An 18242-nucleotide genomic window follows, 5' to 3' on the forward strand; every position below is an offset into this window, starting at 1 on the left:
AGTGATCTCCTTTTCTCATTGCCTGCTGATGGAGACCTGGGGGTACATTGTGCCTGTGTGTATCTGTGTCTCTCTCTCTCTGTGTGTGTGTGTGTGTGTGTGTGTGTGTGTGTGTGTGTGTGTGTGTGTGTGTGTGTGTGTGTGTGTGTGTGTGTGTGTGTGTGTGTGTGTGTGTGTGTGTGTGTGTGGTGTGTGGTGTGTGGTGTGTGGTGTGTGTGTGTGTGTGTGTGTGTTGCTTGTAATTCTCAAGGGCTGCACTTCTCCCTCCCAGCCAGGCTGAAATGGGCAAAATGACCCAGCTGCACTCCTCTCCTTTGGGGGGGGGGTTACACAACTGATATCACCACCTGGTTCCACAAAAGCTAGATGTGATCACGTCAGCCCCCTGGGAGAGGCAGGCCAGACCCACACTATTACACAATATGCCCGTGGAAATCACAACAAACTCCTTTCTGAAATTAAAATGGAGAATACTTCCAGGACAGCCTTTGTCGAGAGCCTTTGAACGAGGCTTATTCTGAAGGATTTGGTGAGTGATTAAATGCAAATGGCCCATAGTCCTGTAGGGTGCCTGATGTACATGTGATGAGCTGGTTTATAATGAGTCTGAACACATTTTTTTTTGTCACATGAAAAGATCCCCTCAATAGATCAACATCGACAACATCAAGACTACTAGTCTGCCTCCAGCCCGCAGCCATGGTTACCAACCACAACACATCTGCCATTCTGAGGCACCCCTTCAATTAGCTATTTGCAATATTGGCGATTGGAAAGCCAGCCTATGTCAGTGGCACAGATGGAACTATCCAAGCAGAAGATCTCCTTAAAATGTTGCATTGACAACCAAACACAATTCAATATCCCAGTTTGTCTACAAATTCATAATCGATATGTTGGATTCACGTCTCCATCTCAACCAAAAAGTTAAAGAATACGACTAAATCTAATCTTATCAAACTTTAAATAAAGTTTACTTTGATTTACTCCTATTCTTTAACTAAGATTTTTGGTTGAGACGGAGACGTGAATCCAACATACGGTGTTAATGATTAACTTGAAGACTACATTTGAAATCAACCAACGCTTGAAACCCTAGGCCTATATGTACTCTCTATGCTTTGTTGAACCCTGGGATGACTTGGCAAATGCTATGTAGGCCTAAATAATACAATCGATGATATATGACTTATAAAGTATGGTTACATTCCATTTGCATTGTTAAACCTCCCCTTTAGGATGACTTCAACTCCAACAGTGAATATATTTAGTTATTAAGACATCTCTATAATAATAATTCTCACCATAGCACATTTGTAGTAGCCAGTGACAAATATAAAAGCTAAGTAGGGCTTGGTCAAAACCCTGGACAAGAGACCTAATAAATAAATAGTTGTAGATCAACTCTCCAGCAGGAAGTGCTGCCCAGCCCATTGTTTGTTTTATCTGAAGATCCAATGTAGGTTTCAAAAGGTACAAATTCAACATACTGCATCTCATACAAGGTTTGTCTATGATGAAAGTTGGTTACAATGACGACATAATCCTGTGAAATTGCACTTAAAACAACAGTTTGAGTTGATGATGTTACTGAGACGGTCTATGTCAATAAACATAATAACTTAATAATAACAACTTAATAATAATACATTAAGTTAATCATAAACTTAACCTAATGGGCTCTTATGAAGCCTTACATAACGTTGTTTTGGTTGTCATGGTCAGATGACATGTCCTTGGCCAGCAGCGTACCACCCTGCATCCCACTGCTGACTTATCACTGAAGCTAAGCAGGGTCAGTCCCTGGATGGGAGACCATATGCTGCTGGAAGTGGTGTTGGAGGGCCAGTAAGAGGCACTCTTTCCTCTGGTCTAAAAAAAGATCCCAATGTCACAGGACAGTGATTGGGCACATTGCCCTGTGTAGAGTGCTATCTTTCAGATGGGATGTTAAATGGGTGTCCTGAGTCTTCGTGGTCAGTAAAAGATCCCATGGCACTTATCGTAAGAGTAGGGGTGTTAACCCCGGTGTCCTGGCTAAATTCCCAATCTACCTCTCATACCATCATGTCCACCTAATCATCCCCAGCTTCCAATTGGCTCATTTATTCCCCAGGTCGTTGCTGTAAATGAGAACGTGTTCTCAGTCAATTTACCTGGTAAAACAAAAATCTAAAACAATTGACCACCGTGGTTGGACTGACAGAAAGGCTGACACATTTCTCTCGTTTCTTTTTGAACAGCATCCAGTGTTGCAAGCAGCTTATAATTGCCACCAGAGTAGTCTACTCTATTCAGCTTTGGCTGAGGGATAAGGTTGTATGTCCTGTCTTGAAAGTTCCTACAATTTACATCGACAGGTGCAGTCATGAATTATGCAAATAGGCCTACAAAGGAAACCCAGCGAAGTTGAGCCACACGGTCTTAAATGTCAAACCTGACTGTCTGTTTCGCCTGAGAAACGGGAGGAGAGCAGGGTGATATGAGTGAGACAAGCCAGTCCGCTGTTCTGCTCCGTCCCATTCAATCTCAAGACTCCTCTCTCTCTATATAAAGAGATGTCTCCCGACCCGACCTAACCTGCTGCTGGCTGCCCAGTGCCCACACACAGACACGCGCGCACGCACACACACACACACACACACGTAGTCGCGCGCGCGCGCAATAACATCACAAGTCCGTAGCCTACCTTCCGTGTGACAGCTGGAGGAGAGGATGGTGCTTGAGGGTCTGAAGAGGTAAGGAAGGTACCGGGAGAAGCATTTCATATTTTTTGTTGTTGTTGGCTGCGCATCACTATCAAGTCCACATCGTCTACACCCACTGCACTGACAGAGCGGAAAGAAACAGAGCGCTGGAGACAGAGCCCATAGTCTTCGGCATCACTTTTACTCGGTTTATATCAACGGGAATCCTTCCTTCGGGGCTATAGTAGCAGGAAGAGAAGAGAGGTCTCGTAAAACATTGTTCTTCCCCTAGTCGCCAGCAGGACACGACAATATGTTATTTTGCTGGAGTCGGCTGCGAGGGAGGGAGGGTGTTGACGGAGGGAGGAGGACCGAAGCATCAGGGTTATTTCAGTGGAGGCTGGGGAGCACCTGCTCTGTCTGTCGATAGCCGCATGCTGCCTCTGTTGGTCGCTCGAGAATTGACTGTTATGCCTGTGAGTGTCTATTAGTATCCGCAGGAAAGTTTCGAAGCCCATTTTGAAGAGAGAATATAGTCTACGTGCGTCTGATAAATAAATGTAGACTATTTATCGTAACCATATCAGTTATCACTCCTTATTGAGACGAGACGACATTTAATGATACTGATGATGATGGGTTTATAGAATAATTCGCCTGTGGTGGCTTTTCTTCAAGCATATTCTCCATGTAAAAGCCACGCTATGTGGGTCATTAGGGCACTTGGAGTGTCTGGGTCTGTGCTCTTGGGAATCCCTGGATAACTCTGGTGAAATCTCCAGTCTGTAGCCTAATGAACTGGTTCACGGAGCATCAGGACTGCCAAGGCCACATAACAGTCATTCAGTTCACTTAACTCATTCCAAACTCATTTCCCTTACAATTAAGACCTGGACTAATGGTTCCCAACCAGGGGTACTAGGAGCCCTGGGGGTACTTGGCCTATCCACATGGGGTACTTGAGAAGACTCATGAGACCATAGGCCTACTGGTAAAATTCACATGAGGGGGTACTTCAGGGGTTCTTCGGATGGAGAAAAATTCAGTTGGTGGTACAATAACCCAAAGCGATTGGGAACCACTGACCTAGACAACCAAGTGAGCGGAGTGCCTTACTAATTAGTGACCATAATTAATCAATCTGGTACAAGGGTGGAGTGGGATTAAGATGTCGGTAGCGCACAAAGGGTGATAGTGGGTTGCACAGGGAGAAGTGTTTGGAGAATGGGAGCGATTGGAGAAGATGGCAGAAAAGGAAATTAAGGAAGACAGTGGAGCATATTATGAATAAACATGGAGTGGGGGATTACACAGGCCTTCTGAAAGGTCTGGTGAAGGAGAAGATGATGGACGAGAAAAAGAAGAGAACGGTGGAAATGGTTATGAGGAAATATGGAATGACTTCACAGAACTTTTGGAAGAACTTGAGGAAATTGAGAGTGACGAGAGTGAGGATGAATTAGATGTGGTGGCAGGTGCAGTGATGACTGTTGAGAAGAAGTTGAGTGTCGAGGGAAGCAGTGTGGCGAGGAAGTTTGGCGTCAAGTGCAAAAATAGGGATACGTGTTCCAGTAGCTCTGAGATGTAATCTGACGAGAGTGTCGATGAAGTTCCTGCAGTAAGGACCGCTGAGGTCGGCCTCGGTTCGCGGATGTAAAGGAGGATTCTGGTCCAGTGGGAGTACGATTTGTGGAGAGAATGGATCCTTGCATTTTTGCTGATCCATATGTGGTGGTAGGTTGGGTAGAGAAGAGGTTGGGGACTATTGAGTTGGTGAAAGTAACTAGGAGTGATGATTTATTGTGTTTCTTCAGCCAAAAGGGAGCGGGCACTCCGGATCACGCGATTAGGGACAATAAATGGGACTTGCTTTCCTCTCCTGAGCAGGGCACTGTTGAAAGGAGTGATAACGGAGGTGGCATTAAATGTTGAGGAAGATCAGTTAAGTGAAGATTCCCGGTGTCTGTGACGCTCGCCGTTTGGTGCGATGCAGATCCGGTGGAGAGAGTGGGGAAACAGAGAATACGTTGTCTGTCCTGTTGAGTTTTGATGTAGTCTTTGCCAGATAAAGTTAAGGTACACTCTAAAAATGGTGGGTTCAACAAGGGTTCTTCTAAGATCCTCAAAGTTCTTCAAAGAACCTTAAGGTTCTTGGCACTGAAAATTGCCCCCAAAAGGTTCTTCCAAGAACCCCATGGGAGGTGGGGTTCATCGAGGAATCTCCTTAGTTGGTGGGGGTTCTTGCAGGAACCTAACTGCCCAACTGAAACATTTGGATATGAATTTGAAAGGACAGCAGGTGCAGGCACTTAACTGAAAAATGTAAAGATCTCCTCAATTTAAGATCTACATTGATAGATGGTGTCATCAGAAAACTATCTTTTCATATTTGTGCAAATCTTTCTAAATCAGAAAATGGACACAATTCAATGGATATCAATCAACACAGATGTAAGAATATGTACTGCAGGCTATAAGAATATGTTGAAGGCTAGCTGTATTGGGTGGAGATGACTGAACTGCTCACTTTTGTGTCTGTAGGTATACAGACGAGGAGGCATACAAAGGTATGTCAATTGGTATTTGGTATATTATGCAGATCACATTTACCATCCTCCCTTACCTCTTCAATGAATATCCCATAGGCCTCTACATTATGGACAAGGTATACCATTTTTTTCATTCACATTTACCACAGAAACCAAGGTATGAATTCTGTCGTGTGCATGTTTTGTTAATCATCTGTATAATTACAATTTTTTTGGATTCACAGACTTCACCCTCCCTACACCTCTGATGAATATAACAGGAAACCTGTACGATCACCATGCACTGCAAAATCATTCTGGCTATGGATAAGGAGAACATCAACACATTAACATCAACACACCAGAGGATATACCCATTGGATGTGGGTCTCTGCTGGGAGTTTACCTCATATTTGGATTTTTAAATTCTGCTTTACCACTAAAATCATAAGAAACACTGACAACTAAAATATTGTGCTATTGTTGTTATGTGTATTATTATTAACAATAATAATAATAATAGGGGGGGGGGGGGTAGTTAAAAAATGTACTTCGAGGATCCATTAAAAAAGGCATTCTTTGAAGAACCCTTTTTTTTTAAATGACTAAATGTTGTTGTGATCCTGTTGTGGACGCAATTTAGTTTATTTCGTTCAAACAATCCTGTTTTTAAGCTCAAAAGACTGCACTCAGGAGAATTTAATAATAAGAGAGATGGACCGGCTCTCTCGTGGGACTCCTCTGAAAACACAGCATATGGCCAGCTACTGATGATGTTATACAAGCAGGCTGTCTACTGGAGGCATTAGAGTGGCAGGGGTGCATCTCTCCTGAGTCATTAAAGGTGTGTGGTGTGTGGCAGCCACTCAGATGTGTCCTTTATTGGAGTGCAGTATTGAATAATGACATCCTACAAACAATGACCATGCAACGAGCAACTTTTTATTCTCTGAAAGGCTTCTATATCATTGTTTGAAACATTACGCCATAGGAAACTGCATCCATTTATAACTGTGGTACACCCAGTGTACATAACGCAAAGAATCTTGTCGGTCACAGAAAATTATCGAATCCAACGAAGCATATGATAAGGTGATTAACTCTCTCCTCAGAGAGGAATAGTCATCACCATCATTAGCAGCTTGACACCACCACACACACCCTGGTGGGGATCCATCTACTAGGCTCTCAGGACTGGGTTTCCCCTACTGATTAACAGGCAGATCCAGTTCCCATCATTACTAATATAACAGTTTTTTTTTCTATTCTCCAGGGTGTGGAGAATCTGTCTGTTGCTCATGTACAGTACCAGTCAAAAGTTTGGACACACCTACTCATTCAAGGGTTTTTCTTTATTAAAAACAAACTATGAAATAACACATATGGAATCATGTAGTAACCAAAAAAGTGTTAAACAAATCAAAATATATTTTAGATTCTTCAAAGTAGCCAACCTTTGCCTTGACAGCTTTGCACATGCTTGGCATTCTCTCAACCAGCTTCACCTGGAATGCTTTTCCAACAGTTTTGAAGGAGTTCCTACAAATGCTGAGCACTTGGCTGTTTTTCCTTCACTCTGCGGTCCAACTCATCCCAAACCATCTCAATTGGGTTGAGGTCGGGTGATTGTGGAGGTCAGGTCATCTGATGCAGCACTCTATCACTCTCCTTCTTGGTCATATAGCCCTTACACAGCCTGGAGGTGTGTTGGGTCATTGTCCTGTTGAAAAACAAATGATAGTTCCACTAAGTGCAAACCAGATGGGATGATGTATCGCTGCAAAATGCTGTGGTAGCCATGGTGGTTAAGTGTGCCTTGAATTCTAAATAAATAATTTACAGTGTCACCAGCAAAGCACCCCCACACCTCCTCCTCCATGCTTCACGGTGGGAACTACACATGTGGAGATCATCCGTTCACCTACTCTGTGTTTCACGAAGACACAGAGGTTGGAACGAAAAATCTCAAATTTGGACTCATCAGACGAAAGGACAGATTTCCAATGGTCTAATGTCCATTGCTCATGTTTCTTGACCTTCTTCTTCATTTTGGTGTCCTTTAGTAGTGGTTTCTTTGTAGCAATTCGACGATGAAGGCCTGATTCACGCAGTCTCCTCTGAACAGCTGATGTTGAAATGTGTCTGTAACTTGAACTCTGTGAAGCATTTATTTGTGCTGCAATTTCTAAGGCTGGTAACTCTAATGAACCTATCCTCTGCAGCAGAGGTAACTCTGGGTCTTCCTTTCCTGTGGCGGTCCTCATGAGAGCCAGTTTCATCATAGCGCTTGATGATTTTTGCGACTGCACTTGAAGAATCTTTCAAAGTTCTTGAACTGGTCCGTATTGACTGACCTTCATGTCTTAAAGTAATGATGGACTGTCATTTCTCTGGTTATTTGAGCTGTTCTTGCCATAATATGGACTTGGTATTTTACCAAATAGGACTATCTTCTGTATACCACCCCTACCTTGTCACAACACAACTGATTGGCTCAAATGCATTAAGAAGGAAAGAAATTCCACAACTTCACTTTTAACAAGGCACACCTGTTAATTGAAATACTATTCCAGGTGACTGACTACCTCATGAAGCTGGTTGAGAGAATGCCAAGAGTGTGCAAAGCTGTCATCAAGGCAAAGGGTGGCTACTTATTTAAAATATATTTTAATTTGTTTAACACTTTTTAGCTTACTACATGATTCCATATGTGTTATTTCATAGTTTTGATGTCTTCACTATTATTCTACAAAGTAAAAAATAGTAAAAATAAAGAAAAACCTTGGAATGAGGTGTTCTAAAACGTTTGACTGCTACTGTATACCATTATCATCCGCTCCCGCTCTCTGCCTCTGTCAACATACTAAAAAATGGAGAAGCTCTTATTTACAGTGCATGCAGTCGATAGTTGGGGCAGCAGTTAGGATGTTTGTTTCTTTATGCTGGGTGAGTAGTGGTTAATTAACGGATACTTTTACATGTTTCATAAAAGGATGGTGAGGAAGTTGCACAATGAGTTGTCCTTTCCTCTTCAGGTGTGCAACATTTTTTTTAAATCATTGATAATATGAAAATTAATTTTACACTGTTACTATTTCTTTGTTAATTTGTACATTCTCATATTAGCTCTCTATGGAGAAGAAAAAGCTGACACTGAGCAGAATTAACCGCAATGGTCTTAAGCTCTGAGGAAACCAAAGATAAGACAGGTTTGGCCAAAATTGCGATCTGTCTATTTAGACTATATTTATGTTTCATCTGCAATATATACTATACCCACTAGAGGGAGCCAAGAAACTCATACAGAGACTAGTCTAGCACCAGGATGGGCAACTTTGATAGGGGTGGGGGCCACAAAAAATCTGAACTCGTCATGATGAGCCGCAGTGGCTTGCGGGTCTGCATACCCACATCCATACCCGCACATGCCTTTTGGGGGTCCTAAGAAAATGTTTGTTGCCCCTCTTGCGAGAAAAACAGATTCACCTTTCATTCAGGAATCATGGTAGCATCCACATTAATGCAGTGGTGGAAAAAGGACCCAATTGTCATATTTGAGTAAAAGTAAAGATACATTAAAAGAAAATGACTGAAGTAAAAGTGAAAGTCACCCAGTAAAATACTACTTGAGTAAAATACTAAAAGTATTTGGTTTTAAATATGTATCAAAAGTAAATGTAAATCGCTAAAATATACTTATATATCAACATTGTAAGTAAAAGTACGAATCATTTAAAATGTATTATATTAAGCAACCCAGACAGCACGATTTTCTTGTTTATTAAATTTACTTACGGAGAGCCAGGGGCACACTTCAACAGTCAGACATCATTTACAAACGAAGCATTTGTGTTTAGTGAGTCTGCCAGATCAGAGGCAGTAGGGATGACCAGGGATGTTCTCTTGATAAGTGCGCGAATTAGACAATTTTCCTGTCCTGCTAAGCATTCAAAATGTAATGAGTACTTTTGGGCGTCAGGGAAAATGTAAGGAGTAAAAAGTACATTAATTTCTTTAGGAATTTAGTGGAGTAAAAGTAAAAGTTTTCAAAAATATAAATAGTAAAGTAGTAAAAGTTGTCAAAAATATAAATAGTAAAGTATATTCACCCCAAAAAACGACTTAAGTAGTACTTTGAAGTATGTTTAATTAATTACTTTACACCACTGCACCACTACACCACCACTAAAGGGTTTAGAGACATTCTACTCTTATTTGCAATAAAAGTGACTCCAAAATGACATATTATTTACCATTCATTTTTCTTGGGCACAAAATACACAACCAAAATCCACAACCAAAACAAATTGCAAATGCATCCAACACATTTGTAGAGTCACAAGCTTGATGTATTCATTGCATGCTAGGAATATGGGACTAAACTCAAAAAAGTATTACTTGTTAAACAACATCTCTTTCTCTGAGCAATTGTATTAGTATGAAATAATATAATTTCCCACACAAAATAGCTCAGTATTTTAATTATTTATTTGATACAGTCATTATTGCTAATCCTTATCAAGGGTGTCAATCATTTCAGACCCCACTGTATATCTGTCTCTGCAAGAGTAGGGAGCATCCAAGTTTAAGAACTGAGCCCCATGGGCTGACTTCAGAAATACAACCCTTGGAATTCAGTTCTCAAAGTCAAGAACTCAGGGTGTGTTCAATGCGCTGTTTTACAGATGGACGCACAGCTCATCCTGCCTGTGATAAAAGCAAACATAACCTTTTACTCCAGCGGGCTAAATCAGGGATGTTTCTTGGTAGTCTTACACAAATCTATACAATGAAATAAAAGTATACACCTCACACACGTGGTTACGGTCTTAAAAAAGGAATAAAGTCGGAATAAAGTGACAGAGAGATTGCTTCATCTGTGGATCTGTTGGGGCGGTATGTGAATTAGAGTGGGTCCAGGTTGTCTGGGATGATGGTGTTGATGTGAGCCATGACCAGCCTTTCGAGGCATTTCATGGCTACAGATGTGAGCGCTATGGGGCGAGAACTCAAAAGGTTTTAAATGAAAAAGGAGACCTTAGTTGTAGCAGGGCAGTGCACAGACCACTCACCAGAATATTTAAGAAAGCTAGTTACAGTGCCTCCTAAAGACATGATCGACATCGGGAAAAGAGGGTAGGCTGATCATTGATGTTGATGATTGATGTACTGTAAATCTGCTAGGTAGGTAGCAAATTATTTAAAAAATTCTGATTGTGATTCATCGTCAATGCTCTTAAGTAGTAACTTCATAGTATAATATTTATAATCTTCAAACTCATAATATATGGCTGGCTGGCTAGTGACTTGTGTGGATAATCTACACTGAACAAAAATATAAACGTTACATGTAAAGTGTTGGTCCCATGTTTGATGAGCTGAAATAAAGCTTATTTGTCAAATGTTGTGCACAAATTTGTTTACATCCCTGTTAGTGAGAATTTCTCCTCTGCCAAGATAATCCATCCACCAATGTGGCATATCAAGAAGCTGATTAAACAGCATGATCATTACCCAGGTGCACCTTGTGCTGGGGACAATAAAAGGCCTCTCTAAAATGTACAGTTTTATCACACAAGACAATGCCACAGATGTCTCAAGTTTTGAGGAAGCATGCAATTGGCACGCTGACTGCAGGAATGTCCACCAGAGCTGTTGCCAGATAATTTAATGTTGATTTCTCTACCATAAGCCACCTCCAACATTGTTTTAGAGAATTTGGCAGTACGTCCAACCGGCCTCACAACCACAGACTATGTGTAACTTCGCCACCCCAGGACCTCCACATCTGTGAGACCAGCCACCCAGACAGCTGATGAAACTGGGTTTGCACAACAGAAGAATTTCTGTGTCTTTGTGCCTCTCTCTGCAGCGCATAGGCTATCAGCCAACCAGACCGAATGTTGATTATGATGTAAATCAAGTGTTATCAAGTTTTAATCAAATGTTATGCTGCTGTGGCAGGACTATTGATATTTAAACTAGGTAGCTTGCTACACACACACACACTCGACCGGTGACCGCATCTCAAGGAATGCATCTTTGGATACCGGACGTGAGCAATCTCTATACAGGCATAGCCACGGGAAGATGTTTTGGGGGGGGGGGCTGGTTACAATTACAGGCGTATAATTGTGTATTGAATAAGAAATGTTTTGGGCCCCCAAGTGGTGCAGCTGTGCCACTAGAGATTCTGGGTTTGAGTCTGGGCTCTGTCGCAGCCGGCCGCGACTGGGAGACCCATGGGGCGGTGCACAACTGGCCCAGTGTCGTCCCGGGTTAGGGGAGGGTTTGGCCAGCAGGGATGTCCCTGTCCCATCGCGCATTAGCGACTCCTGTGGCGGGCCGGGCGCAGTGCACGCTGACACGGACGCCAGGTGTACAGTGTTTCCTCCCACACATTGGTGCGGCTGGCTTCCGGGTTAAGTGGGAATTGTGTCAAGAAGCAGTGCGGCATGGTTGGGTTGTGTTATGGAGGACACACGGCTCTCGACCTTCGCCTCTCCCGAGTCCGTATGGGAGTTGCAGCGATGAGACAAGACTGTAACTACCAAATGGATACCACGAAATTGGGAAGAAAAAGGGGTTAAATAACTAAATAAATAAAATAATATGAAATGTTTAGGCTACAAATGTAATACAATGCAGTTATTTTATAGATTAGGCTATAGCCTTCATTTTAGCAATGCTTTTTGATCATTCAACAACATGATCAGATATGGGTCTCTTTCAGGTTTCTTAATGACGCTTAATATGCTCAGTTTATTAGATACACCACCTCATTAACGAAAATGGTTTGCTCCTACAGACAATGAGTCACGTGGCCGTGGCTTGCTATATAAAGAGGCATTCAGTTACTGTTCGATTGAACGTTACAATGGGCAAAACCAGTGACCTATGCAACTTTGAGCATGGTATGATCGTCGGTGCCAAGCTCGCTGGTGCCAGGCACACCGGTCCCAGTATCTCAGAAACGGCCAGCCTCCTGGGCTTTTCACGCACGACAGTGTCTAGGGTTTACAGAGAACGGTGTGACAAACACAAAACATCCAGTCAGCAGCAGTCCTGTGGGTGAAAACAGTTTGTTGATGAGAGAGGTCGAAGGAGATTAAGCAAGAATCGTGCAAGCCAACAGGCGGGCCACAAACAGGCAAGTAACGGCGCAGTACAACATTGGTGTGCAGAACGGCATCTCGGAACGCACAACTCGTCGGTCCTAGTCACAGACGGGCTATTGCAGCCACACCGGGTCCCACTCCCATCAGCTAAAAACAAGAAGCAGCTTCAGTGGGCACGCGATCACCAACACTGGACAATTGAGGAGTGGAAAAACATTGCCTGGTCCGACGAATCCCGGTTCCTGTTGCATCGTGCTGATGGCGGAGTCAGGATTTGGAGTAAGCAGCATGAGTCCATGGCCTGGTGTCAACGGTACAGGCTGGTGGCGGTGGTGTAATGGTGTGGGGAATGTTTTCCTGGCACACATTAGGTCCTTTGATACCAATTGAGCAACGTTTGAACTACACACCTTGTAGAATCCATGCCCTGAAGAATTCAAGCTGTTATGGAAGCAAAAGGGGGTCCCGACCCGGTACTAGATGGGTGTACCTAATAAACTGGTCACTGAGTGTATGTGATTATCTTTATTACATTATTGTAGTCTATGCATATTATAAGGTATCATGTATTGTACTTCAACATTTTAGGGAAATGGGTCCTAATGTTAGAATAGTCTAAACTATTAAATGCTGTATAGTCACCTCTTAATGCATTCTGCACAAATTAATCTGTTGATTTAAATAGAGGCCCACAGAACAAAATAACCATACATTTGAATCATTACAGTTACAAAGGTGCCAACTTAAACCATTCTCATGTATGTCTATAGCCCAGGGCTTTCTCATTAGTTAGTCGCTTTCCTTTTGTACTTACCATGGGTTTTTCTTTCGTTTTTCTTTCTCTGGCTTCATCATCATTAGTACGAATCGTTTTTTGTTCCAGTGCTGTCAGCATCACGACCGTGCCACTGCTGAATCATCCTGCGGTGCTGTTTGGATAAAGAGGAGCACTAGGAGAACATTAGCCGCCTAAATCTCACAGCTTTCATGATGGGCCTCAAATATGGTATAAAAGGGAAGCATAGCTGCTCATTTGCATAGGCGTATATTCCATTTAACAGGCAGTGTACACATATATTCACGGAAACTCCCCTTTTTTGCATCCCATTGCACATAGAGAGATTGCAAAACTCTGTGACAATGCATCATGAAGCATGCATGGGCATATCCAAATAGAACACAGCGTGTTGGTTAACTGTAAGCAATCTCAATCATTTTTAACATCGGACAAATAGCAATGTTTCTTTTTTAATTTGTATGTTTATGCAGACATACAGGACCGTGGGTTTCAACCAATGACGCATTGGCATTGGTTACAACCGATATCTGTTTAGGAAAACCCCAAACCAGAGCAGATACAGCGTTTCCGCTCTGTAAACTCCGTGGGTTGCGAGGGGGAAATCCTAAACCCTGGTAGGCATACCAACCACCATAAACCATCATCTATTTAGATCTCGTCTTCACGGATGTTGTTGTTCATTGGAATTGATCATTTTTAAATCAAGGTTAGTCTTGATCAACATATTTCCAACCAGATATATACATTTAGCACAACAACAGCAATGATTGCTTTATTGTGTAAAACGTATAGTATTGATCAACATATTTCCAAACAAATTAATTAATTTAGCACGACAACAATAATTATTGGTTTTGTGTGTGTATGCACGTGGAGGTGTGGGTGTGTATCTGTCAGTGGTGTAAAGTACTTAAGTAAAAATACTTTAAAGTACTACTTAAGTGGTTTTTTGGGGTATCTGTACTTTACACTCACGTGTGTGCATGTGGCTGCATGTCAGTGTGTGTGCATCCCTTTCATATTTATCCGCGTTTTTCTTTATATCTGACAGGTATTGCCGGTATCAAAGCCAAAACTTTAATTTCCGCCAAACGACCTAGTAATAATTTCGGTAAAGTTCTTCCAACTTTTTGGCCCTGACGGAGACATGGATCACCCCCAGAGAACACTGCTACTCCAGCTGCTCATTCTCCATCTCTGACTAGGTTTTCTCTCGTAGTCCGAGAGCATCTGGTCGTCGCGGTGGTGGCACGGGTCTACTCATTTCTACTAAGTGGAGATTTTCTCTTTTCTCCCTCTCTCACCTGTCCATCTCTTCATTTGAATTCCATGCTGTCACTGTCACTTGTCCACTCAAGCTTAAAATGGTCATCTATCACCAACCAGGTGCCCTTGGAGAGTTGCTCAATGAGCTTGACACATTGATAAGCTAATTTTCTAACGATGGCTCGCCGCTCTTCATACTTGGCAACTTCAACCTCATGACGTCTGCCTTCGATTCATTTCTTTCCAACTTTCTTTCCCCTCACCCTTTCCCAAACCCCTCCAACTCACAAGGCAGGCAATACGCTTGACCTCATCTTTACTAGAGGCTGCTCGCCTACTAATCTCACTGCAACCCCCTCCAGGTCTTTGATCACTACTTTGTTTCCTTTTCTCTCTCCCTTTCCTCCAACCCTAACCACTCAGCCCCTACCCAGATGGTCATGCGAGGTTGCAATGTTTGCTCTCTCACTCCAACTACTCTCTCTTCTATTCTATCCTTCTCCCTCCCGTCTTCTGATTCTGCCTCATCGACCCTACTCTCCTCCCTTTCCGCATCCTATGATTACAGACAGGGCTGCGGGCAGCTGAGCAAAAATGGGGGGAAAATGTCACTTCCAGAGGACCTATTATCCTTTCACTCTCTCCGCTCTACCTTCTCTTCCTCTGTATCCGCTGCTAAAGCTTCTGCCTCTAACCCTAGGAAACTATTTTCCACCATCTCCTCCCTCCTTAATCCCTCCCTCTCTGCAGACGACTTTGTCAACCACTTTGAAAAAAAGGTTGACGATATCCGCTACTCATTCACTCAGCCTATTGAGTCCACTGGTCTCACTCACACAGCACTACCCTACGCCTTGACCTCTTTTTCCCCTCTCTCTCCAGATGACATCCTGCGAATAGAGAGGTCTGGCCGCCTGACAACCTGACCACTGGCTGCGTCCCCTCTGACTTAAAAATGGACCTAGTTGCTCTCCTCCTTAAGAAACAAACACTTGACTCATCTGACGTCAAAAACTATATACCTGTATCCCTTTTCTTTCTAAAACACTTGAGCGTGCTGCCTCTTATCAACTTTCTCATTATCTCTCCCAGAACAATCTTCTTGATCCCTAACCAGTCAGGCTTCACGACGGGTCACTCAACCAAGACTGCTCTTCTATGTCACGGAGGCTCTCCGCACTGCCAAAGCTGACTCTCTCTCCTCTGTTCTCATCCTCCTAGATCTATCCGCTGCCTCTCAGGGCTGGGTGTCTCAGGCTCTGCACACTCTTGGATGGCATCCTACCTGGCAGGCCGCTCCTACCAGGTGACGTGGAGAGGATCTGTGGCTGCACCACGTACTCTCACTGGTGTCCCCCAGGGTTCGGTTCTAGGCCCTCTCCTCTTCTCTCTATACACCAAGTCACTCAGCTCCATCATATCCTCACATGGGCTGTCCTATCATTGCTATGCGGATGACACTCAACTACTTTTCTCCCCCCCCTTTCCTCCTGACACCAGGTGGCAACATGCATCTCTGCATGCCTGGCAGATATCTCAACTTGGATGTTGGCCCACTACCTTAAGCTCAACAAGACGGACCTGCTCTTCCTCCTTTGCCCGCTCAAAGACCTCTCCATCATGGTTGACAACTCCACAGTGTCACCCTCCCTGAGTACAAAGAAGCTTGGCGTGACCCTGGACAACTCCCTGTCGTTCTCTGCAAACATCAAAGCAGTGACCAACTCCTGCAGGTTCATGCTCTACAACATCCATAGAGTATGACCCTACCTCACACAGGAAGCGGCACAGGTCCTAATCAAGGCACTTGTCCTCTTCTGTCTGGACTACTGCAACTCACTGTTGGCTGGGCTTGCCGCTTGTGCCATCAAACCCCTGCAATGAATCCAGAAAGCTGCAGCCAGCCTGGTTTTCAACCTTCCCAAGTTCTTTCATGTCACCCCGATCCTCCGCACACTGGCTTCCAGTCGAAGCGCACATCCACTACAAGACCATGGTGCTTACCTACGGAACAGCAAGAGGAACTGACCCTCCCTACCTTCAGGCTATGCTCAAACCCTACACCCAACCCTACACCTCGGATTTGGTCCAGACCAAAAAGCAATGTCCTTGGATGTAGAAATCAAGGCCGGTCTGTCTGTGTGGGACATTGAAATCAAGGCCGGTCCGGACTGCACCAACAAAAAAGATGTCCAAAAGACCTTGCCGTCAATAAGTGTTTAGTGGGCAACAACATATGGTGCAAAATGTCCTTGCACAGTACCTGTGAATATCCCTCCCTGAAACCATTGAGATTGAGTCCTATTGACCTTGAGATATCAAGACGTGTGTGACGGGGAGAATCATGCATGTCTTGCAATGTGAGGTACTACATAAGATTTACATTTACATTTTACATTTAAGTCATTTAGCAGACGCTCTTATCCAGAGCGACTTACAAATTGGTGCATTCACCTTATGATATCCAGTGGAACAACCACTTTACAATAGTGCATCTAACTCTTTTAAGGGGGGGGGGGGGGTTAGAAGGATTACTTTATCCTATCCTAGGTATTCCTTAAAGAGGTGGGGTTTCAGGTGTCTCCGGAAGGTGGTGATTGACTCCGCTGACCTGGCGTCGTGAGGGAGTTTGTTCCACCATTGGGGTGCCAGAGCAGCGAACAGTTTTGACTGGGCTGAGCGGGAACTGTACTTCCTCAGAGGTAGGGAGGCGAGCAGGCCAGAGGTGGATGAACGCAGTGCCCTTGTTTGGGTGTAGGGCCTGATCAGAGCCTGAAGGTACGGAGGTGCCGTTCCCCTCACAGCTCCGTAGGCAAGCACCATGGTCTTGTAGCGGATGCGAGCTTCAACTGGAAGCCAGTGGAGAGAGCGGAGGAGCGGGGTGACGTGAGAGAACTTGGGAAAGTTGAACACCAGACGGGCTGCGGCGTTCTGGATGAGTTGTAGGGGTTTAATGGCACAGGCAGGGAGCCCAGCCAACAGCGAGTTGCAGTAATCCAGACGGGAGATGACAAGTGCCTGGATTAGGACCTGTGTTATCTGTTAAGATAACACAGCTGCCATCTCCTCCCACACAGACAGACAATGTGATCAGAGAGCATGCTACTCTCCCAAGGACCCACTTTTACCTCACAGGCGTATTTCAAACAGGAGAGGCACACACCCTCTTTACCCCAAATGGCTGATTGGTAGTTCTTGTATCTTTGGCACCCTACATTTCATAGGAAAATAACATTGAAATGTCTAGCTATTGAACTGATTGTTTTTTAAAGGTATGCCTAAAATCTGCAATATTTACATTTGTTCAATGGTCATTTTTTAAAATTAAAGATGTAACTTATATGCAGTGGAAGTGAAAGAACTAAGAAGCCTTTTGTGTAGTTGTACGTGTTTTACTGTAAACCTGTTTGAACAAGCAAACCTTTATCATTTAATAAACCTTGATACAAATAACCAAGCAAATAAACAAACATACCTTCTCCCCCAAAAAAAGATTGACCACACCCCCAAACACTTCTTCAAAACAGCATGGTCACAAAATGGTTGCTCTCACACAAAAAACTAGTAAAGCAACGACCCCGCACAGCCTATAAACACAGAACCTCCCCTGAAAGCTTTCGCCTGTTTTGGGATTTATACATTCTACAGGTTCACCACTATTTACACAGGAAACACTGCCCAAAACTAAGGTTACTAGCAATAATTGATATATACACTAGATGACTGTTAAGGGGTGCTGTGTTGAAGCCACTGCATCTCCATCTTGGCACTTCCCACGTTGTAAAAATATTTTGGAAGCTATAGAAATTAATTCATTAATGTCTACATTCGTTTTGCTACATTT

General features: G+C 43.4%; 1 protein-coding gene and 2 long non-coding RNA genes across 4 annotated transcripts in view; 2 read left to right on the plus strand and 1 right to left on the minus strand.

The window, feature by feature from the left end:
* LOC139583719 (serine/threonine-protein phosphatase 2A 55 kDa regulatory subunit B beta isoform-like) overlaps nucleotides 1-13295 on the minus strand; it is a 123028-nt gene extending 109733 nt beyond the window's left edge. The window contains exon 1 of one of the 2 annotated variants that reach the window (XM_071415142.1): nucleotides 13148-13295. Coding sequence is in view for 1 of the 2 variants with exons in the window: in XM_071415105.1 (XP_071271206.1) it covers nucleotides 2690-2768 (79 nt within the window). In the remaining variant the exon portion in view is untranslated. Of the gene's footprint in view, nucleotides 1-2689; nucleotides 3033-13147 lie in introns of those variants that run through there. The other variant, XM_071415105.1, reaches the window with a different exon arrangement.
* LOC139583744 (uncharacterized) lies at nucleotides 1569-13134 on the plus strand. The gene is made up of 3 exons (XR_011676603.1): nucleotides 1569-2738; nucleotides 5229-5254; nucleotides 5461-13134. It is a non-coding gene; the product is annotated as an uncharacterized lncRNA (long non-coding RNA).
* Nucleotides 13296-13742: 447 nt separating the features above from the next.
* On the plus strand, nucleotides 13743-17990 carry LOC139583749 (uncharacterized). Its single transcript, XR_011676604.1, has 3 exons — nucleotides 13743-13838; nucleotides 15620-15704; nucleotides 15899-17990. It is a non-coding gene; the product is annotated as an uncharacterized lncRNA (long non-coding RNA).
* Nucleotides 17991-18242: the final 252 nt, after the last annotated feature.

Source organism: Salvelinus alpinus, chromosome 1 (genome assembly GCF_045679555.1).
Source record: "Salvelinus alpinus chromosome 1, SLU_Salpinus.1, whole genome shotgun sequence".
NCBI classification, from domain to species: domain Eukaryota; kingdom Metazoa; phylum Chordata; class Actinopteri; order Salmoniformes; family Salmonidae; genus Salvelinus; species Salvelinus alpinus.